This window comes from Carcharodon carcharias, chromosome 18, assembly GCF_017639515.1.
Source record: "Carcharodon carcharias isolate sCarCar2 chromosome 18, sCarCar2.pri, whole genome shotgun sequence".
Classification (NCBI taxonomy): Eukaryota; Metazoa; Chordata; class Chondrichthyes; order Lamniformes; family Lamnidae; genus Carcharodon; species Carcharodon carcharias.
The window spans coordinates 93,588,538-93,612,344 of record NC_054484.1 but is presented as its reverse complement, the minus strand read 5'-3'; the positions used below and the strand labels follow the sequence as shown (position 1 = coordinate 93,612,344).

The following is a 23,807-nucleotide window of genomic DNA, read 5'->3' as shown; positions in this document are numbered from 1 at the left end:
ATGTAAACTAAAGTCACCCATGCTTACAGTTATACTCCTATTGCTTACGTCTCTAATTTCCTGTTCAATACCTTCCCTTACACCTCCTTTACTGTTTGAGGACCTTTAGACAACCCCCACCAACATTTCTTGCCCCTTGGTGTTTCTTATCTCCACCCAAACAGATTCCACATCATGATTTTCCGAGCCAATATCTTTCCTCACTATTATATTGATTTCCTCCTTTACCAACAGTGCTACCCCACCTCCTTTCCTTATTTGTCTGTCCTTCCTAAATATTTAATACCCCTGGATGTTCAGTTCCCATCCTTGGTCACCCTACAGCCATGTCTCCCCAATTGCAACTATTTCATGACCTCTTATATCTATTTGCGCTGTCTCATCTACCTTATTGCGATGCTCTGCACATTAAGATACCGTGCCTTTAGACTTGTCTTTTTAACCTTGTTAGTAATCTTAGCTTTATTTTGCACTATGACCCCATTTGTTTTTTGCCCTTGTTCTTTCTGCCTTCCAGCTTTGCTTCTTATTTTTCTGTCTTTGTTTCTATTCTTGTTTCCCTATCCTCTGTCTCCCTGCTCAGGTTCCCATCCTTAAACCCTCACCGACAGCACTAGCAAACACTCCTCGGAGGACATTGGTCCTAGTCCTGCCCAGATGCGACCCGTCCTGTTTGTACTGGTTCCACCTTACCCAATGTCCCAGGAATCTGAGTCCCTCCCCTCTACACTATTTCTTCAGCCACGTATTCATCCGATATATCCTATTATTTCTACTCTTGCTAGCACGTGACACTGGTAGTTATCCTGAGATTACTACCTTTTGAGGTCCTAGTTTTTAATTTATGTCCTAACTCCCTTTGTTCAGCTTATATGACCTCATCCCTTTTTTACCTATGTCATTGATACCAATGTGTACCACGATCACTGGCTCGTTGCCTTTCCCCTTCAGAATGCCCTGCAGCCTTTCTGAGACATCTTGACCCTGGCACCAGGAAGGCAACATACCACCCTGGAGTCTCTTTTGCGGCCGCAGAAACGTCTATTTGTTCCCCTTACTATTGAATCCACTATCACTATAGCCCTGCCACTCTTCTTCCTCCCCTCTTGTGTACCAGAGCCACCCGTGGTACCATGGACTTGGCTCCTGCGGCTTTCCCCTGAGAAGTTGTCTTCCCCCCCCAACAGTATCCAACACAGTATAACTGTTAGAGAGGGGGACAGCCACAGGACTCCTGCATTACCTGCCTTCCTCTACTCTGCCTGGTCATCACCCATCCCCTTTCTGCCTGTTCAGCGTTTATCTGCGGTGTGACCACCTCACTGAATTTGCTGTCCCCGACAATCTCAGCATCGCAGATGCTCCACAGTGAATCCACCCGCAGCTCCAGCTCTAAAGTGCAGTTAGCCAGTAGCTGCAGCTGGACACACTTCCTGCACACATGGTCGCCAGGGACACTGGAAGTGTCCATGACTTTCCACATAACGCAGGAGGAGCATATCACGGGTGCGAGCTTTGTTACCATGACTTCCCTTTAGATTAAGCTTGTTAGTTAATCCATTTAAAGAATACTAACTACGCTAGGGACCTTATTCCACTCCAAACGCTCCCACTACAGTCCAAAGTCCTCACCTTATTTTGTTTAAGCGAATGGACTGCAGCAGTTTAATTAGTAGAAAAAGTAGAAGTAGAAGTACTCACTTGACCCTACTTCCCAGTCAGCTGCCTTTCCCTGCGTTATGTCACTTTTTGAATCTTGATGTCCCTTCGAACTCCACCGCCTGAAGGTCTTGAGGGTAAGCCTCTCCCCTCTGGTTTCAGCCTTTGTTTTTTGCGCCCTTTTATATCGCTGTCGCTGACCTCTCCTCTCCGGTCTCCAGACATTCATTTACATAGCACTTTTCTTGACCACAGGACTTTACAGCCAATTAAGTACTTTTTGAAATGAATGCTATGATACGGCAGATGGCATTTGCCAGGCTGACCAAATCCACAAGGGAAACTTGGCCATGTTATCACAATGGTTTTGCAATTTGTATTTGTATTCAAAGCTTGTGCTTTGAAGTCAGAGATATTGGGCAGAATTTTGCCCTTGGCGAACAGGGGGTGGTGCCCGCTTGCCGACGTGTAAAATGACGTAGGATAACGTCTGGCGGAACTCCCGACGTCACCGTGCCCCATTTAAATTTTCAGGAAGGCGGGGGCGCAGCAAAATAAGCTGCGGGCCCGCCGACCTGTCAGTGGCCAATTGAGGCCATTGACAGGATCATTTAAACAATTAAAGGACCCGCCCGTCCAACCTTAAGGTTGGCGGGTTGGCCAGGAGCCCCGGTGGTAAATAGACAAAACATGAAACCTCATCCAGCAACGGGATGAGGTTTCATGCAGGGTTTTAAAAATTTTAATAACATTTTTCTGTAGATTATGAATATGTCCCATCTCATGTGACATTGTCACATGAGGGGGACATGATAGGGAATTTTATTTTTCTATTTTTAATATTTTTCAAAGTGAAAGCGATATCCCTGAGGCTGCACTTAGCCTCGGGGAGATGTGCGCTCTTTCGTGCGCATGCGCGAAAGAGTGCACTCTCGCTTTTAAGGAATCTCCCCGCCCGCACAGGAAGCGCATAGCGCTTCCTGCCGGACATCAAGCTAGGCGGGCCTTAATTAGCCTGCCCACGTAAAATGGTGATGTGGCCTGCTTTGCTGGCGGGGATTGGCTCCCTGCTTGCTGGAGATTGGGTCGGGCCCGCCCAAGGGCAGAAAATTCTGCCCATTGAGTCCACTACCACCTTTAAAGATTAAATTAAAACATTTATTAACAAAAGAAGAAAAAACTTAAAACACACACAAGATTACAGTTCCACAGTTATAACAGTTCCCAAAATTTCTACTTAACCAGACTCCCAACTACACATCCTCTTTAAGGCAACAGTCCAAATAGATTCCAAATTTATAAAGTCATCCAGCAGTTTTACCACAAGCACTCATTGGGTAATGGACTTCAAAAGGCTTTTAACACACCTTTGGTTACTGGAACAGCAAACTTCTGCAGGATGGCAAGAGGCTTTTCCCCAAGTCTGTTTTGCGCAGTCACCAGGGCCAACCCTCACGCAGCCTTCCATCCTTCTTTAAGTATATTTCTCCCTTTTTGATCTGTAAATCCTATTGTTCCCACTTGTATTTAGAAGCTACTTTTCCCAGAATATAAACATCTTTAATGTTTTCATTATGGCCAGCACGTTTGGGAAAAAATCAATGTACTACCCTTGCCTTATTTATCTTGCCAGTTGTAAACATTTTCCATGTCTTTGTGAAAATAAAACACTTCTCCGCTTATCTAAAAATGCAAATCTCATTCACACCGTATCTGCTGACCTCACCCTAGCTTTACTTATCTCCATTTCAAACACCTTTGATAATCTTTGATAATTTAAACCTTGCAGTCTAGTCATCTCTAATTAAATTAGCCCCATACACAGAACCATATACCCAGACACATAACCCTGCTTTAAAATATCCCACAATAATACTAGAAAAAATATGTTAGTTTCTTGACAGTAGACACTGTTGTATTTTAGGAAATGAGGTTTCCAGTTTGCACACAGCAAGCTCCCACAATTTGCACTGTGATAATGGCCACACATTCTGTTTATTTTTCTGATGTTGGTTGAATGATAAATATTGATGAGGGCACTGGGGATAACTCCCCTGCTCTTCTTGGTAATAGTGCCCTGGGATATTTTGTTTCCACTTGAGAGGGCAGATGGGGCTTCGGTTTAACACCTCATCTGAAAGAAATCACTACTTACAGTACAGCACTCCCTCAATACTGTACTGAAGTGTCAGCTTTGACTTTTCTGCTGCACATTACTGTGGGGTTGGAGTCACATATAGGCCAGACCGGGCAAGGACAGCGGATCTCCCTCCCTAAAGGATATTAGAGAACCAGACAGATTCTTACTGCAATCCTGTGGTCACGGTCACCATTACTGATGCTAGCTTTTTTTTTTCAGATTTATTTAATTAACTGAATTTAAGTTCCCCAGTTGCCATGATGAGATTTGGACTTATGTCTTTGCCTCATTGAGCCAGTCCTCTGGATTACCTAGCCGCTATGCGACTGTACCATGTAGGGCTTTTTTTTCCTTCAGAAAACAAGTAGTTATTACAAAGTGCATTTGGACAAGGTTTTTTAAAGATGTATGCTCTTCCACCACAGTACATTTGTTCGTTACTAAAATACTGTTTTTATCTTTGAAGCTGGCAACTTGCTAATAAACCATTTGTGCTTCTATTACTTCAACCAAGCAAAGTCCTTTGTTGTAACAATATACTATCTTCCTTTCCAGAAGATCTTCAAAAGTGCAGCATGGTAAAAAGAAAGGGCCTCGTACTCCGAGCCCACCACCCCCTATTCATGAAGAGATTCCAGTAACTAAAAAGCATAAAGAAAAGCTAAGGGCAAAGGAGAGAACCGAAGAGAAAACCCGAGAGAGTAGAGAAAAAGGAAGGGATGTAGAAAGACATAAAGAAAAAAAAGAAAAACACAGGTGAGTGATACTGCCTTGATGAAGCTTAAACCTATTTTGCATTACTTCCCTTCCTTACAAAATACTTAACCATCTCGCATTGCTACTGTGTGTGACCATACAGAACAAACTACATTTGAGATGGGGTATCTTAGTTGTAATTACTGTACACTGTGCAGCTTCATTTAGGTGCCAGCTATGTGTCTCAGTGGGCTTTTAAGATTATTAATAAGGACTTAAATTGAGCAACTTTATCCATTCTAAGCTTTCAGTCAGAACACTACTGATACCTTTGAGTTGAAAGTATATCCAAAATGTAAGCATCTGTGCATTGATTTAATATTGCTTTTGAAGCCAATTACACTTCCCGTTAAATGGCCCCCAGTGTGTGATGTAAATAATTTGCTCCAATTTCAAGTTGATATTTAGAAGAGCAGTCTGCCCATTGAACATTAAGATTTTTTCTAGAAAAGTTTCTTACTTTATTTGAGTGCTTGTTAAACAATTTTTGACTCTTGCTGAGAGACACTTAGCTGTCACTTGATTGCGGCTACACAAGGCACATCTGTTTCAAATCAAACAGCAAACATAATTAGGAAGATGGGCTGTTTGGGATATATTTGAAAAAATGTGTTGCAGTATTTATAGACACTAAATATAAAATATTTTTGCTGGGGAAAGAACTTTCATGAAAGGCTTCATTATGGTCCTGTAGGATTAAAGTAATCCGAAAATTGTCATAAATTATGAATTTTGGGACCATCTTGCGCAATATTTAATTCTGTTTAACTATTTGAATGGGTGTCTCAGAAATTTATCACTTTAACCTTTTACCTTTGATCAGGTAGATCATGCAGCTATGAGGAAAGGTGGGATACACTGAGGTTGTTTTCCTTGGAATTGAGGAGGCTGAGGGGTGACCTGATTGAGGTATACAAGATTATGAGGGGCCTAGATAGAGTAATGCCCTGTTTCCTCTAACAGAGAGATCAATTACCAGGGGGCATTCATGAGGAAAAACGTCTTCACCCAGAGGGTAGTGGGTCTTTGGACTTCACTACCTGGTTTGGTGGTGGAGGCAGAAACCCTCAACTCATTTAAAGGGCAGCTGGATCTGCACCTAAAGTCCTGTAACCTGCAAGGTTATGGACCAGGTGCTGGAAGGTGGGATTAAAATGGGCAGCTAGTTTTTTAAAATTTATTTCTTTTTTAGCTGGCACAGACACAATGGGCTGAATGGCCTCTTTCTGTGCTGTAACTGGTTCCAAATAAAATAGCAGCCTGGTCTTTCTAATGGTTGGACAGAATACTCAGTGAAATGTGCAAGAAATTCACAATGCTGTTTAATTGAGATGACTATGTCACAAAAACATTGTCAAAATTAATCATAAATTTCAAGTGGCTAGCATGTCATCTGAAATGTCACAGCAGTGCAGTTCATGGTACTTTTTTTTCTCCCCTTTAAATCAGTATGACCTACCAGGGAGTGTTCTGTAATCCCACTGAAAATGCGAGTGTTTTCTCTTTCCTAATAAGGTCATCCATTAACGGGATGAGGATTAGAGAAAGAATAAGTTAAATCTGTGTTCATCAAATCCAATTGTGATGTTGTGAAAGATTATTCTTCCTACGAATATCATCAGTGAAATTATTTTTTCTTAAAACATCCATTTATGTTTTTGCTCTGCCCAAATGGAACAAACTTGAAAATTTTGACTATTTTATATGATGTTTGGCTTCTGTCACACTTGGCGGATAGAGTGAAGAAATTATATAATAGACCATTGCAGGTTAGATCTCTATCTTGTTCAACTTTCAGGGATCACTCTGATAGCCTACATAGACAGAAGAGGTCTATAAGCCCCGAGGAACAGTCTGGCAGCACCTCTTCTCGTTCCAGAGAATATTCCCCACCGGCATCAAGGAGAAAATCAGTCTCTCCAGCTCCACCTAAGTCAACTTCATCTTCCTCTTCTCGGAAGCATTCTTTCTCCCCACGTCACAGGTATAGAATCCTCAACGTTGACAAGAAGGATGAGAAGATGATGGCTACAGGGGAATAGAATATCTTTAAATGATTTAAAAAGGGTGTAATGCATACATATACTCTGCTTAGTAATTAGCAAGTTTTTTGTAGATGACTAGTCTGTGTTGTGTAAACATGCATATATTATCTATGCAATAGTATAATGTGATTGAGCAGGTTAGAATTTAAAGCAGCTCATTCTAATTAATGGGGGATGTTTCACTAGTTTGGTGTGTCTGGTATAACCAAAGCAGATTCTAATTAGTTCTGGTTGTACAAGAACATTTTTGCTGAAAGAAGGAATGCTTTCTCCAGGTGTAGCAAGTAATGGATATGTTTTTTTCATATTGATGTGAAAAATCTCCCAATTGTTTTATAATAAAAACCTAGGCATAATTTTACTCTGCAAAGTTGAAAGAAAAATAATTTTAACTTTGCAGTAAATATACTTATAATTTTTGAGGCTATTATAATTAACTTCAGATGAAGAAGAAGGATCTTTTTTTCTTCAGAAAACTCTTCCCTGAGTCACCAGCCTTTAGCCTGAATTTTCAGCTTGGCAGGCAGGTGCAATCAGCAGGCCCGGGATTGGCCAGGAAATGGACTGCCGACTGCGATTGGCCCCCAACCATAATTTCACGCTGGCTGGTCAATTAACAGCCAAGCCAGTGTGAAATGCGTGCTGAAAAGCTCAGCGCTGCTGGGAGGAAAGTGGGCAATGACATCAACGCTGAGTGAAAGCTCCCTGAAGGCAGAGAGCTGCCTCAGGGAGCTGCAGACCTGAAAACCATCAAATAAAGTTTTGAAAATCAGAAATAAAAAGTCCAAGCATCACAATCAGGCACCCGAATATATATAGATGATAAATCTGTCCACAGATTTTTATTTTTATTTTATTTAATCACGGAAATCTCATCCCGCTCTTGGATGAAGTTTGATGATAAATGCAAAGTCCGCCTAGCCGACTCGCCTGTAAGGTTGGACAGGCCACAGAAAATTGGAGACAGTTGTGCAGTTAATGGGCTTAGTTGCCCTCTTAATTGTCGATGGGCGCACTTCTGACTTTTGCACGTGTCTGCCAAGCGAAATATCGCACAAGCTTGGGATGACAACGGGATGCTTGCCCGAAGTCTTCTCGTGCTATTTTACGCCCGATCAGTTCGGGTGAGCGCCTGCCCGAGTTGTAAAATCCTGCTCTTTGTGTCCAAGAAGCCAAGAGGTGAAGGACAGCAGTTCAGTCGGGGCAGTCCAGTAAGTTTCCTATCTCTTTGCAGAGAGATTCTTGGCCTCGGTCCAATACATTGTCATGTGGTTGAGAGCAGAATAGAGCCTTTATCCACCTGCTCTTTAATTCTGCCTATTAACCTTCTCTTATGTTAATTAAAGTGAAAATAATATGTCTGGTATAAGCAGCTTTGGGAGTGAATTAGCTGTGACATTTCTGCCCATTGTTACAGTTTCTCCCTTGGTCATACCTGGTGGGATTTTCCCAGCTAGCATTCTTGAAGAAAGCTGCAAATATACAGATACCCCCATTTGCAAGTAGATGAAGTCCTTTTGATCTTTTGAGAGGGTTTATTGAAAGACAGAAATTATAGAACCGTTAAGCATGACTAAATTATTTTATTGTCTAATATTTCGTTGTGGAAACTTGTTTTGACAGTTGATTAAGCTTGGAATTATTACTAGTTTGGGGAATATTCCTTAATTTGAAGTAATAAGTATTTGAGTAATTCTTTAGTTTTAAATTTGGGAATCTTAAGTGATAACTGGGCAGATAGTTGTGACAATGCTGAAGCAATTAACTGAAACAGAATAATAATCTGTATTCTGTGATTAAGATTTTGTTCAATTTTGTTTTCTCCTTTCTGAAAGCGATTAAGAAATGCTAATAATGAATGCTTTCATGAAATTGTTTTTAAATTTTCTGAGATGAGAATACAGGTATCAAATTATTCCTAAGATTTTTTGTTAAGAAAGAAGCAATTGGGTCTAAATTCGATCAGGTATTTGGCAGGTATTTGGATTAGAAAACTAGTGACCACTTGAAGGGTTAACATTTTGCAACAGTCACAGGCCATAATTTAGTGTTCAAGTTAACATTAAACTGTGTGCAAGTTTTTGATTGTATTTTAACCCAATGGAATATTGAAAAGGCACCCATATTAAAATACTAGATCCACTGTCTTGTGTACCTTCAGATGTGAGCTCTATCTCAGTTATAGCTAATTAGCTGTCGTGGTGGGATTTGAACCTGTATCCCCAAAGCATTAGCCTGGGCTCCTGGATTACTGGTCCAGTTCCCTTCCAATTTTTCCCACGCTTATGGACAAGAGGAGATAAAACAGGTTTAAGAGACTTTCGAAGGCAAGGAAACCATTTTGGAAGTTGTTACACTTAAAGAATGGTGTTTCAATGCTCAGGTAACTTATGATGGCGTTAATCAACTCCACCTCTTTCCTATCAAATACTTTGGGAAAGTTAAATTTAGTGTAGTTGGTACCATGACACCCCACTGGCTAGCTATCTGGTTTTTCAGATGAAAGTGGTCAACGTGTTTTTTTTTTTTTCTTTATTCTTTCATGGATGTGGGTGTCGTAAGGCCAGCATTTGTTTCCCATCCCTATTTGCCCTTGAACTGAGTGGCTTGCTAGGCCATTTCAGAGACCAGTTAAGAGTCAACCACATTACTGTGGGTCTGGAGTCACATGTAGGCCAAACCAGGTAAGGATGGCAGATTTCCTTCCCTAAAGGACATGAATGAACCAGATGATAGAAGCAAAATACTGCGGGTGCTGGAAATCTGAAATAAAAACAGAAAATGCTGAAAAAGCTCTGTAGATCTGGTAGCATCTGTGGAGAGAGAAACGATGGAGTTAAGATTTTGGAACTTCATGAACCAAATAGGTTTTTACAACAATCAATGATAGCTGTCATGGCCACCACTACTGAAACTAGCTTTTATATTCAATTTTTATTTATTAAGTTGAAATTTCATCAGTTGTTTTGGTGGAATTTGAACCTATGTCCGCAGAGCATTAGCCTGGGCCTCTGGATTGCTAGTCTAGTGACATTACCATATTGCCACCATCTCCCTGCCACTGGATAACTATCAGGCAATATAATTACAAATGGAGCACATTTGTTTTTTGATGTCTTATCAGAAAAGACAATTTAATAGAAGTTTACAGTTCTTGAGGTTGTTCAGAAATTTATAACTTCTCATCGGCCCTAGACTAATTTAAGAGGAAGACTAAATGGACCTTCTAATCTGTGGCCAGGAAGCTCCTCGGCAGTCATGGACCTTCTTGGTTTCTGCCTCACATCTTTGTACTGTACTTTTAAAATTTCTTTTGAAATGTTCAATCAACTTGGTGGACTAAGTGCCAGTGGGGTAACATTTGGGTAAGAGTGATCATGGTATCGTAAGGTTTAGAGAGTAATGCAGAACAGCAAGGAACAATTTAAAGTAGATCGTCTAAATTAGTAAAGGGCTAATTTCAATGTGTGAGAAGGGATCTAGCCAGGGTAAAATAGAACCAAAGGCTGATGGGAAAAACTGTCATGAAACATTGGATGATCTTTAAGGAGGACAGAATTCACGTACAGGCTAGGTACATTCCACAAGAGCGAAAGGTAGGGAAACCAAAGCCAGAACTCCTTGGGTTATGAGGGAAATAGAGAATATTAGGGATAATGAGGGTGCTATATGCTTAGAGGCACAGGACAAGGCTAGAATACTTACGAGTAGTTTGTATCAGCATCTAATAAGGAAGAGGAAGCTGACAAAATATCTGTAGAAACGGAGATTGTAGAGATAACGGATGGGGTGAAGATTGAGAGGCAGGAGATACTGGCTATGGTTAGAGCGGATAAGTCACCTGGACTGGATGACTTGTAAAAGGAAGTGGGGTTGTTGATCGCAAAAGGACTTGCCATAATCCTACAATCTTCCCTAGATATTTGGGTAGTGCCAGTGGATTGAAGAGTGGCAAGTGACAAACATTCAAGAAAGGGTGTGAGGATAGTCCTAATAACTACAGGCCAGTTAATTTAACATCAGTGGTGGGTAAAGTTTTATAAACCATAATCAGGGGAAAAAAATCAACTGGCACTTGGAGAGGTTTGAGTTAATTACTTAAGAACTAGGAGCAAGACTAGGCAATTCAGCCCCTCGAGCCTGCCCTGCCATTCAATACGATCATGGCTGATCTCGTTTTGGCCTCAACTCCAATTTCCCACCCTCTCCGCATAACCTTTCAACCCGTTACTAATTTAAAATCTGTATCTCCTCTAAATTTATTCAGCATCCCGGCATTCACTGCACTTTGAGGTAGAGAATCCCACAGACCCACGATCCTTTGAGAAAAGTAATTCCTTCTCATCTCTGAGTTAAATCTACCACCCCTTAGCCTAAAACAATGGCCTCTTGTTCTAGAATGCCCCACAAGGGGAAACATCCGCTGCACGTCTACTTTGTCTACTCCCTTTAGCATCTTATGTACCTCAATTTATCCTTCATTAAGGAGAGCCAGCATGAATCTGTAAAAGGAAGATTGTGTTTGATTAATCTAATTGAATTTTTTGATGAAGTAACAGAGCAGATTGATGAAGGGAATGCAACGGATATTTATATGGATTTTAAGAAAGCATTTGACAAAGCACCACATAAAAGGCTGGTTAATAAAATTGAGGCTCTTGGAATAAGAAGGTCAGTTTCAGTTGGGATAAAAAATTGGCTTAAAGACAGAAAACAGCGTTTTGTGGTAAATGGTTGTTTTTCAGACTGGAGGATGGTAGATTGATGTTCTGCAAGGATTAGCGCTAGGACCACTGCTTTTTTGATATATACAAATAACTTGGACATTGGTATCATCAGCAAGTTTTGAAATTTCAAAATTAGAGGAGTGGCAGTGAGAATGATACAAATCGACTACAACAGGTCACAGGCTAACTGAATGGGCAGACAAGTGGCAAATGAGAGAGTGCGCTTAGAAAAGCATATAGGATCTTGGGCTTCATAAATTGAAACACTGACTAGAAAAGCAAGGAAGTTATGCTGAACAAAGCTCTGATTAGGCCACAATGCGAGTATTGTGTCCAGTTCTAGTCGCCACGCTTTAGGAGAGATGTGAAGGTCCTTGAGAGGGTGCAGAGGAGATTTACCAGAATGGTCCCAGGGTTGGGGATTTTAGCAACAAGGCTAGGTTGGAGAAGCTGGGGGATGTTCTCCTTGGAGCAAAGGAGATTGAGGGTAATAGAGGTGTACAAGATTATGAGAAATTTGGATAAGGTAGATGAGGAAAATCTCTTCCCATTAGCCATAACTCAGAATGAGAAAACTAAACCTAACATTAATTGTGAAGCTGTTGAAACACTGGTTTCTTGTGTCTCTTTTTCATCAACACCAAGGGAATAATTCTGATATTTGTAAAATCACAACACTATTTGAAGACTTATATAAATGCTTTAAGTATTTGAGTTAACTTTTAAAATGTTACCCTTCTAGCAGATCACCTTCTTCCCAGAGACAACATCAAACTCCCACAGTATCTAGACATCACTCTCCATCATCACGCTCCGGTTCACCTGGAACTAGACGATCGACTTCCCCACACCACAAGCGATCCACTTCGCCGAGCTACCATCGTGCTGCATCTCCTTCTCGAAGACGTTCCCCTTCACCATATGCTCCACGTTCTTCATCGCCGCATAGAAAGCAGAGTCCAGTAAGACATAGGTCCTCTGGCAGGGAAAAAAGCAAACATGAACAAGAAAAATCGCCATTACAAGAGCGACGTCGTGAGAAAAGGGAAGGTAAAAACAAATGGCTTTTGAGAAAGATTAAGCTGAATTTAAGCGCATCCTATTTGTTTAACAAAAAGCTCTAATTTGTTGCATCAGAATTAACATATTTGAATATCCAATGATTGATGTACAATTGAGAGATAATCATATCTCTCAACTTTCATTTTTAAATGTTGGTGCAAGTACTCATGTGCAGAGTAAGACACTAGTTCACACCTGCAATTCTCCACATAGTAATAGGAGTGAGTAGACAGAGAAAAAGATTCTCCAAATAGATGAAAGTTATTGTCCCACAAACAGGATAGAAAATTGGCATATTACTCAATACATTGGACTTTGTGTACTTTTTAGAAACCAGTTAGAATAATAGCTAGTAATAGAGTAATAACAGCAACCTTGAAGCATGATAGATGCTTGAGCTCACAAAGTGGGATAAGAGAGATTGCCTTATCAGAAAAGACTGAGCGGTTTGGGTCTATACTCATTGGAGTTTCGAGGAATGAAGGGTCTTCAGATTGAAACATACAAGATTCTGAGGGGGCTGGACAGGGTAGATACTGAGAGGCTGTTTCCTCTGTGGGAGAGACTAGAATTTAAAAATAAGGGGGTCTCCCATTTTAAGATTGAGGTGAGGTGGAATTTCTTGTCAGCATCATTAGCCTTTGGAATTATCTTCTCCAGAGAGTGGTGGAAACTGGGTGATGGATTAAATTTAGGGCTGAGTTAGATAGATTTTTGACCTTCAAGGGAGTCAAAGGTTATGGGGACAGGCAGGAAAGTGGAGTTAAGGCCACAATCAGATCAGCTGTGATCTTATTGAATAGCGGAGCATGCTCGATCGACCAAGTGGTTTACTCCTGCTCCTGTTTCTTATGACCTTATAAGCTGAAATAGTGAGGTAGTCATGACACTTTATAAATCATTAGTGCAACTATAATTAAAATACTTTGTACAGCTTTGGTTACCGCAGTACCAAAAGGATATTGCAGCTATTGAAAGGATACAGAAGAGAGGAACCAGAATGACTGAGGCAATGTAGGGCTTGAATTTTGAGGAATAATTATGTAAGTTAAGCATGCTTGCACTGATAAAGAAAGGCTGAGAAGTGATATTACTGTTTTTGGGATTAGAAAGGGATTAGGTAAAATAGACCATGGCTAGCAGTTTCACTGTTTCCAAAAGAGTAGAATCTGGGGACGTGTCCTGCACTTCAAAGGAGTAATTTTAAACAAATCTGCAGAAACATTGGACTAGATTTAATGGCCGTGGTGATGGGCCCGTCCAATGCCGAAGAACTGGTGGCAACCACGCCAAGGCCGTCCTAAGTCCCCTCAATGCGATTAAAAGCCAAACAGGCAATTACCTGGTTATCATCAGGGTTCTGAGTTCTGCAGGGCAGATGTCCTGCCTCTGAGAACTGCCAGCCAGTCAGAGGCTGATAGATCTTTGCCCCCACTAGTACCACAGGGAGCAGTGGGCAGTGCCAGCACAGGAGACGGCCTCAGAAGAGAAGCCCCCCAGGAGCCCCAGAACCAGGCATTCCTTGGGGCCTAGCCGGGGTAGGGGGGAGGATTGATGGGGGTCAGTGCTGCGGGCCAGTTTGAAGGGCAGCGGGATACTTTACTCCGGGTTACTCCCTTGGGCGCAAAGTGCCCGCACGTGAGCAAACCTCTCTTCCAGAGGTGTGAGTGGGAAAGGTGACAGGTTCTCCACTCCACACCTTCCCTGCCCCATTAAACAGCCCACCCACCTCTCAGCCCACCCCAGGATGCATGAGGGAACATTAAATTCTGCCCATTATTTCAGTGCACGAGTGGATGTCTATGGAATGGGCTCCCTATGGAGATAGTGGAGGCAGTTAGTATGAAATAATTCCAGCGCAAATAAGATAGATTTCTTCCAGCAGACAATATAGGATACAGTATTTGATATACAACATATAAAATATGGAAAGTAGAGTATGCTTGGCAGTGTTGCGATCCCTGTTTGTTCTTATTCATTCACGGGATTTGGGCGTCACTGGCTGGGCCAGCATTTATTGCCCATCCCTAATTGCCCTTGGGAAGGTGGTGGTGAACTGCTTTCTTGAATCGTTGCAGTCCATGTGGTGTAGGTACACCCACCATGCTGTTAGGAAGAGAGTTCCAGGATTTTGACCCACCAACAGTGAAGGAGCGGAGATAAACTTCCAGGTCAGGATGGTGAATGATTTCCAGGTGGTGGCGTTCCCATGTATCTGCTGCCCTTGTCCTTTTAGATGGTAGTGGTCATGGGTTTGGAAGCTGCTGCCTAAGGAGCCTTGGTGAATTCCAGCAGCGCATCTTGTAGATGGTACACACTGCTGCTACTGTGCATCGGGGTTGGAGGGAGTGAATGTTTGTGGATGTGGTACTAATCAAACGAGTTGCTTTGTGCTAGATGGTGTCAAACTTATTGAGTATTGTTGGAGCTGCACTCATCTAGGCAAGTGGGGAGTATTCCATCACACTCCTAACTTGTGCTTTGTAGATGGTGGACAGGCTTTGGGGAGTCAGGAGGTGAGTTACGCATCATAGGATTCCTAGCCTCTGACTTGCTCTGGTAACCACAGTATTTATAAGGCTAGTCCAGTTCAGTTTCTGGTCAATGGTAACCCCCAGGATGTTGATAGGGATTCAGTGATGATAATGCCATCGAACGTCAAGGGGTGATGGTTAGATTCTCTCTTGTTGGAGATGGTCATTGCCTGGCACTTGTGCAGTGTGAATGTTACTTGCCACTTGTCAGTCCAAACCTGGATATTGTCCAGGTCTTGCTGCATTTGGACATGGACTGCTTCAGTATCTGAGGAATCGCAATGATGTTGAACATTGTGCAATCATCAGCGAGCATCCCACTTCTGACCCTTTGATGGAAGGAAGGTCATTGATGAAGCAGCTGAAGATAGTTGAACCTAGGACACTACCCTGAGGACCTCGTGTAGTGACGCCCTGGAGCTGAGATGACTGACCTCCAAAAACCAAAACCCATCTTCCTTTGTGCTAGATATGACCCCAACCAGTGGAGAGTTTTCCCTCTGATTCCCATTGACTCCAGTTTTGCTAAGGTTGCTTGATGCCACACTCGGTCAAATGCTGCCTTGATGTCAAGGGCAGTCACTCTCACCTCACCTCGGGAATTCAGCTCTTTTGTCCATGATTGAACCAAGGCTGTAATGTAGTCAGGAGCTGAGTGGCCCTGGCGGAATCCGAACTGGGAGGCAGTGAACAGGTTATTGCTAAGCAAGTGCTGTTTGATAGCACGTTGATGACCCCTTCCATTCCTTTACTGATGGTGGGGCGGTAATTGGCCAGGTTGGATTTGTCCTGCCTTTTGTGTACAGGATATATCTGTGCAATTTTCCACATAGGATAGATGCCTGTGTTGTAGCTGTACAGGAACAGCTTGGTTAGGGGCACAGCGAGTTCTGGAGCACAAGCCTCCAGTACTATGGCCAGAATATTGTCAGCGCCCATTGCCTTTGCAGTATACAGTGCCTTCAGCCGTTTCTTGATATCACGTGGAGTGAATCGAATTGTCTGGAGACTGGCATCTGTGATGCTGGGACCCCCGGAGGAGGTTGCCACGCAACATTATGGAGAGTACCCTCAATGTGTAGACGGGATTTTGTCTCCACAACAACTGTGCGGTGGTCACTCCTACTGATGCTCTCATGGACAGATGCATCTGTCCATGATGCATCCGTGGCAGGCAGGTTGGTGAGGATGAGGTCAAATATGTTTTTCCCTCCACCTGCCGCAGACCCAGTCTAGCAGATATGTCATTTAGGACTCAGCCAGCTTGGTCAGTAGCGGTGCTTCTGAGCCACTTTGGGGATGGACGTGGAAGCACCCCCCACCCAGAGTATATTCTGTGCCCTTGCCATCCTCAGTGCTTCCTCCAAGTGGCATCCAACTTGGAGGAGCACTGATTCATCAGCTGAGGGAGGGTGGTACATGGTACTCAGCAGGAAGTTTCCTTGCCCATGTTTGACCTGTGCCATGAGACTTCATGGGTTGCAGAGTCAGTGTTGAGGACTCCCAGGGCAACTCCCTCCTGACTGTATACCACTGTGCAGCCACCTCTGCTGGGCCTGTCCTGCCTGTGGGACAGGACATACCCAGGGATGGTGATGGTGGTGTCTGGGACATTATCTGTAAGGTATGATTCCGTGAGGATGACGTGTCAGGCTGTTGCTTAACTAGTCTATGAGACAGCTCTCCCAATTTTGGCGCTAGCTCCCAGATGTTAGGAGGAGTACTTTGCAGGATCGACAGGACCGAGTTTACTGTTGTCGTTTCCAGTGCCTAGGCCGAAGCCGGGTGGTCCGTCTGTTTTCATTTCTTTTCTGTGACTCTGTAGCAGTTTGAGTAGCTTGTTAGGCCATTTCAGAGGGCATTTAAGAGTCAATCACATTGCTGTGGATCTGGATTCACGGAGGCCAGACCAGGTAAGAATGCAGATTTCCTTCCCTAAAGGACTTTAGTGAATCAGATGGGTTTCTACAACAATCGACAATGGTTTCATGGTCATCATTAGACTTTTAATTCCAGATTTTTATTGAATTCAAACTCAAACCCAGGTCCCCAGAGCATTACCCTGGGTCTCTGGATTACTAGTCCAGCAACTATACCACTACGCCATCGCCTCCCCTGTAGGGGAAATCGTGAACCAAAATAACCGAATTAACTGAATGACCACCCAGATGATGAAACTACCAATAGGATTTCACTTTTTGTAACTTGTATTTTAGCATGAATCAGAATCAATGTAAATTAAACATGTATTAATAGACAAAAGGTATTTTACTTGAAAAGATGGATTTCACTTTAAAAAGTTGATACAGCAGGGATACGCCTCACAACATTACAAGTGCTTGCATCTTTACCCACACAAATGTGACACCATGTGCAGTTCCAAAGTTCTCTAACTTGGTCTCTGGTGGGTGGAATCTCTCAATTTCCCAGTTCGCTGGCAGACGGATTCCATCCGAGGTCTGCCAAACCATGCATCTATGGATCCTCTCTCACTTGAGTCACGTCAGACTTGCAGGGTAGCTTTCCAGCGTTCTTTTTCAACCGACCAACCAATATTACCCATTTCATGATCTGGCCCTTTGATACAAACTCTCAGCTCTTTTGCATGCCTGAGCTATTCACACTGCTTTTAAGATTCAGTCCCTTTTAACTCGCTCGAACATCATTTCCCCAGATGTTTCAGGCGTTCTACTTTTCTCCTTACTGTGAAACAGAAAACTGATATTTTCATGGAGAGCGATGCTGGTTTCTTCTCATATGAATTCTGTGTTCCTCTTTCTGTTTCTGTCTGCTTTCTCTGTGTCTACATCTGTGTGCTGATTGCCTTCTGCCTCCAATTCTCCTTTGTGTCAAGCCGCATAGCTTTTGTATCTTAATTTCCTCCCTTTTGATTCTGCTTCCGGGTCAACAGCTGTCGGATCACTTGGAGCAGTATTTGTTATTATCCAAGAAAGTTGCAATTGACCCCTTCACAACTGATAAACTCTTAAAGGTCCTTTTCAAACATTCTTTAAAATAATTACAGATTCCCCAAACATTTTAAAGTATTTACAAATTTTCCTTACTGTTACTATTCTGGTTCAAAGATCATTACAGGAGGAACAGAAGGTTTTGGATGTGTGGTTCCTAAAGGTCTCCGTGACTATATGTTCCTTCCCTCATGTCTGATTCTGTTGTAGACTAATTGATACAAGACTGATTGCATAGCCAACAACTCCATTATCGTTCTGTCATGTGACTACCAGGATAGCAGAAGATGAACTAGATTGATCTTGGTCTTTTTCTGTCTAACAATCCCTGTGTTCCAAAGCCCTCCTACTCTAAGGGGCTATAATATATCTATAATTTGTTCTCGCATTCTTTCTTAATTTTATCACATTAGTCAATGATTATTTTGATCTACTGTCTCTGTGTAAACAAGTAATCTGCTGGAGATCATCCTCTTGTGTCAAGGTTCACCAAAGAAACATGGGAAATTATTCAGTCCTTGACACCAGAGGATATTTTAACTTTATTCTCCATTGTCTTGTATTCCTGTGACCCAAGTTTTTCCCATACCTGAAAGCATTTCTAATTTTTGCATGGCAATTCCTCAGGCTGCATCATATCATTTAAAATGTGACTATTAGTCCACTCTGCGATGGCTGAGTTACTCCTTCCAACTTGTTCCCCCAAAGTGCAACGTTAACACAAATTGAATTGTTTTGTGACCATTTAAGTAACAGTGAGCACTATGGCTCAATTGGTAGCACTATCACTCAGATAGTTGTAGGTTTCAGGAATTGAGCACAGAAGTCAAGGCTGATTGCAGTGCAATCCTGAGGGCGTGCTGCACTGTTGGAGGTGCCGCTCATTTGGATGAGGCATTAAACTGAAACCTTGTTTTCCCCCTCCGGTGGATGTAAAAGTTCCCAAGGCAATATTTTGAAGAAGAACAGGGGAGTTATCCTTGGTGTCCTGACCAATCACCATCACAAAAACCAATTTATCTTGTCATTATCACATTGCTGTTTATGGGAGCTTCTTGTATGTCAGTTGGCTGTTTTGTTTTCTGCATTATAGCCGTGACTTGACTACAAAGTACTTCATTGGCTGTAAAGCATTTGGGGATTTTCTGAGATCTTGAAATGTACTATACAAATACAAGCTGTTTCTTTAACTTGTAAAAGTGATATCAATGGAAAACTCCTTGAACTGCTAAACAGACCCATTTTTGTCCCTTTAGGAATGCCATGTAAACCAGCCATCCTTGGTTATGTCTGCTACATGTTCCATTGTTCTAATGGGTTATGGGCTATATGGAGAGAATGAATAATACCCTATTATATCCTAATATTCTGATTTTTAAAAATCAACAGATTTTAATATCTTTCTGAAATTGCAAAGTTGAGTCTTTATTTCATTAAATTCATAAATTAGTGTAATGAAAGTTTTTTCTATTGTCCCCAGTAATAAGTGGTACTGACCATTCATTAAGAACCTTGCTCTGGCATCTCTAGAATCTAATCATTGTGGCTATTAATTGTATAAAATTCCTGAGGAATGATTAATTAATGCTTAAAACCATTAAGAAAGGTTTTAATACCTTGTTGTTTTTCAGTTACAGGCAACATTCAGCCACATAAAGTGGCTCAAGTTCTCAACAGGAATTAAAATTACCTGGATGTTTTATTTGCACAGGACATGCTTTGTCCAAATTAACTAAAAGCTAATGTTGTTCCAACACTAATTACATATTTTCTTTTTAGAAAGCAGAGGAAAACGGGAACGAGAAAAGGAGAGCAAAGATAGTCGTGACCAGCGTGATTATGAACTGGATCAGAGTACTCTTCAAGAAAGAGATGAGCGAACGCACAGGGAAAGCCGTGATACTAAAAACAGTCGAGATCGCAAAGAAGTGAAAGACAGCAGTGAGCGCAGAGAGTACAGGGAACCTCGTGAGACTCGTGATAACAGAGACACCCGAGATTACAGGGACAGCAAAGACTCTCGAGACCTGAGAGAGCAACGTTCTGCACGCGATGCTCATGACTATAGAGAGAGCAGAGACTCCCATCGGAAAGATGAACAGTATCATGAGGACCGTAGTTACAGCCGAAGCCATGGCAGAGATGAAAATCCCCGAACTGACTCCAGGGGTGAGAGCAGGAATGACTCCAGGGGTGAGAGCAGGACTGACTCCAGGAGTGAGAGCAGGAATGACTCCAGGGGTGAGAGCAGGAATGACTCCAGGGGTGAGAGCAGGAATGACTCCAGGGGTGAGAGCAGGAATGACTCCAGGGGTGAGAGCAGGAATGACTCCAGGGGTGAGAGCAGGAATGACTCCAGGGGTGAGAGCAGGAATGACTCCAGGGGTGAGAGCAGGAATGACTCCAGGGGTGAGAGCAGGAATGACTCCAGGAGTGAGAGCAGGAATGACTCCAGGGGTGAGAGCAGGAATGACTCCAGGGGTGAGAGCAGGAATGACTCCAGGAACGAAAGCAAGAATGACTCCCGGAGCGAGGGCAGGAATGACTCCAGGATCGAGGGCAGGACTGACTCCAGGAGCGAGGGCAGGACTGACTCCAGGAGCGAGGGCAGGACTGACTCCAGGAGCGAGGGCAGGACTGACTCCAGGAGCGAGGGCAGGACTGACTCCAGGAGCGAGGGCAGGACTGACTCCAGGAGCGAGGGCAGGACTGACTGCAGGAGCGAGGGCAGGACTGACTGCAGGAGCGAGGGCAGGACTGACTGCAGGAGCGAGGGCAGGACTGACTGCAGGAGCGAGGGCAGGACTGACTGCAGGAGCGAGGGCAGGACTGACTGCAGGAGCGAGGGCAGGACTGACTGCAGGAGCGAGGGCAGGACTGACTGCAGGAGCGAGGGCAGGACTGACTGCAGGAGCGAGGGCAGGACTGACTGCAGGGGCGAGGGCAGGACTGACTCCAGGGGCGAGGGCAGGACTGACTCCAGGGGCGAGGGCAGGACTGACTCCAGGGGCGAGGGCAGGACTGACTCCAGGGGCGAGAGCAGGACTGACTCCAGGGGCGAGGGCAGGACTGACTCCAGGGGCGAGGGCCGGACTGACGCCAGGGGCGAGGGCAGGATTGACGCCAGGGGCGAGGGCAGGATTGACGCCAGGGGCGAGGGCAGGATTGACGCCAGGGGCGAGGGCAGGATTGACGCCAGGGGCGAGGGCAGGACTGACTCCAGGGTCGAGGGCCGGACTGACTCCAGGGTCGAGGGCAGGATTGACTCCAGGGGCGAGGGCCGTGTTGACGCCAGGGGCGAGGGCCGTGTTGACGCCAGGGGCGAGGGCCGTGTTGACGCCAGGGGCGAGGGCCGTGTTGACGCCAGGGGCGAGGGCCGTGTTGACGCCAGGGGCGAGAGCAGGGTTGACGCCAGGGGCGAGGGCAGGAATGACTCCAGGAGCGAGGGCAGGATTGACGCCAGGAGCGAGGGTAGGATTGACGCCAGGAGCGAGAGCAGAATTGACGCAAGGAGCGAGAGCAGGAGTGACGCCAAGAGCGAGAGCAGGATCGACACCAGGAGTGATGCCAGAAGTGAGTCCAGAAATGAAAGGATTGCCAAGGGGAGAGGGAGAGGATCAGATTTAACCGAAAAGGGTGAGATTTCTATGTTTTTGTTTTAGTCTTATGAGCTCCAGGTCCATTACCCAAGGTTTACTACCACCAGCACACACAATTCCTGAGGGAAACTTCCAGAATCTTTTCTGGTGCAACCTTGCCAGGATAATAAAACCCAAAATAAATACTAGATGAGAAAGTTCACTGGGAAATTTCTGCTGGTTACAATAGTGAAATCATAAATGCAACTTACAATTCTGCCAGCATTGCTGAACAGCATGAAAATCATCTCATGCATTACTTCCTCAAGGTGAATGATGGGTGACTTAATTTGAGTGAGAGGCCTGTTAGCAAATTTCAATTTACAAATCATCCCTGCTGATGAGTTATATTTGCCAATACTTGTCATTTTAAAAAGTTCACCTCCTTGAATGAAGGAAAGTTTGTTGCTGAAAGAATGCAACAAACTTTTGTTCTAAAGTAAATCTCACTCTGATGGGTGTAGCACACTTTTCCTTCTGTCAGTAATGTGATATTTCCCTGGCTCATGGCCATAATCCCAATTTCTTTTGCTTTAGTGTTTGGGTCATAACTTGCTTGGTCTGTTTGTTTTCTCTGGCCCTTCTCCTTGGATGCAGCTGCATCCTCATGTCCTGGCCTGCTCAGCTCTGTCAAGATAAGGCCTGATCTAGCAGTTTTCAGCATCTTCTTTCAGGTACCTGACCACAAATGGCATGTGCTGCAGTGTCCCATCTTCTAACTATCGCTTCCTAGCTGATGGTTTGTATTTTCTTCCCTTGCTGACAATCTTTCATGGGATGTGGGCGTCACTGGTAAGCCCAGCATTTGTTGTCCATCCCTAATTGTCTATGCACTGAGTGGCCTAATCAGAGGGTAGTTAAGACTCAACCACATTGTCAAATCAGGTAAGGACATTAGTGAAACAGATGGGTTTTTACGACAATTGATGATAGTTTCATGATCACCATTACTGAGACTAACTTTTTATATTAAATATTTATTAATTGAGTTTAAATTCCACCAGCTGCTGTGGTGAGATTTGAATCCATGTCCCCAGAGCATTAGCCTGGGCCTCTGGATTATTAGTCCAGTGACATCGCTATGCCACCATCTCCCCCTGACCCTAAATTTCCTGGTTGTCTTGATGTATGGTTGGATTCATGTACATTTTGAGTATATGGAATTGTGAAAGTAAAAGTTGACCTCTCTTAAATTACCACAAATGAGCCAATTTTTAGGTTTTGTAAGTAGCAAATACCTTACTGCTCAGATTGTTGGCATCATCCACCTTCTTTTACCAAGATAAGACAATGTCACTAAGCAGGAACTGGATGTGCAAGTCAGATGCTGTTTTCCAATTTTTAAGCCAGCCACCCCCAGAACTACTCTGGATTCTGTGAAATCATCGATGATTACTTAAAGTTTAATTATTTACGTGTAGAAAATACAATTGGAAGTGAGAGTATGCTTAGAATTGGGAGTAGGAGACTACAATTTGGGTGACTTGCTCTGAATTAATACATAAGTAATGCCATTCCCATAAGCAGTGGGCACCTTGAATTTAAGGAACTTATCCCCTTGTCACATTCATCGATGATTTCACAGAATCCAGAATAGTTCTGGGTGGCTGGTTTAAAAATTGGAAAACAACATCTGACCTACACATCCAGTTCCTGCTTAGTGACATTGCCTTATCTTGGTCGAAGAAGGTGGATGATGCCAACAATCCGAGAGGAAGGTAGTTGCCAAAACCTAAAAATTGGCTCATTAGTGTCATTCACATCTGAGTCAAGCCCCACTCCAGGATCTAGTCTGACACTTCAGTGTAGTAATAAAAGGCTAACCACCACCAAAAAATTATCATTTTATACCAGTACTCTTTATGTTCAAATTGCTTCGAAAGTAATTAATTGCCTGTGAGCCATTTGTAAAGTCCTGAGAACGTGAAAGGTGCTATATACAAACAAGTTTTTTTTTCCCTTCTGTCTCTTCTTGATGGAACTGAGGACCCTTGCTCAACTAAGAAATTGCATTTTTATAATCTCTAAGTAATCCATTGTTAAGCAGTGTTTGTCAACTGGTAGAATTTTCCCCCTGATATTCTTTAACAAGTTGTGATGCACCAGGAAAAGTGATTTTATTTGCATTACAACACAAAGAGTGCCTCTTCACATGATCTTTTTGCTATTTTGGTCAAATTGACATATTACATTTCCTACAGGTCTTCACTTTACCTCTTCTAATCTGTGTTGCTACCTGTGCTTCCTGTAGTTTGTCAGATTGGTATGGAGGTTATC

The 23,807-nt window shown here is 43.2% G+C and overlaps 1 protein-coding gene across 9 annotated transcripts in view; it reads left to right on the top strand.

The window, feature by feature from the left end:
• zc3h13 (zinc finger CCCH-type containing 13) overlaps window positions 1-23,807 on the top strand; it is a 98,742-nt gene that overhangs the window by 40,050 nt on the left and 34,885 nt on the right. For 5 of the 9 annotated variants that reach the window (XM_041211264.1, XM_041211269.1, XM_041211262.1 and 2 more), the window contains 4 exons: window positions 4,355-4,555; window positions 6,354-6,539; window positions 12,070-12,377; window positions 19,672-21,528. In XM_041211264.1, the coding sequence (XP_041067198.1) occupies window positions 4,355-4,555; window positions 6,354-6,539; window positions 12,070-12,377; window positions 19,672-21,528 (2,552 nt within the window). The remainder of the gene's footprint in view (window positions 1-4,354; window positions 4,556-6,353; window positions 6,540-12,069; window positions 12,378-19,671; window positions 21,529-23,807) is intronic. The other 4 variants (XM_041211270.1, XM_041211267.1, XM_041211263.1 and 1 more) reach the window with 3 other exon arrangements.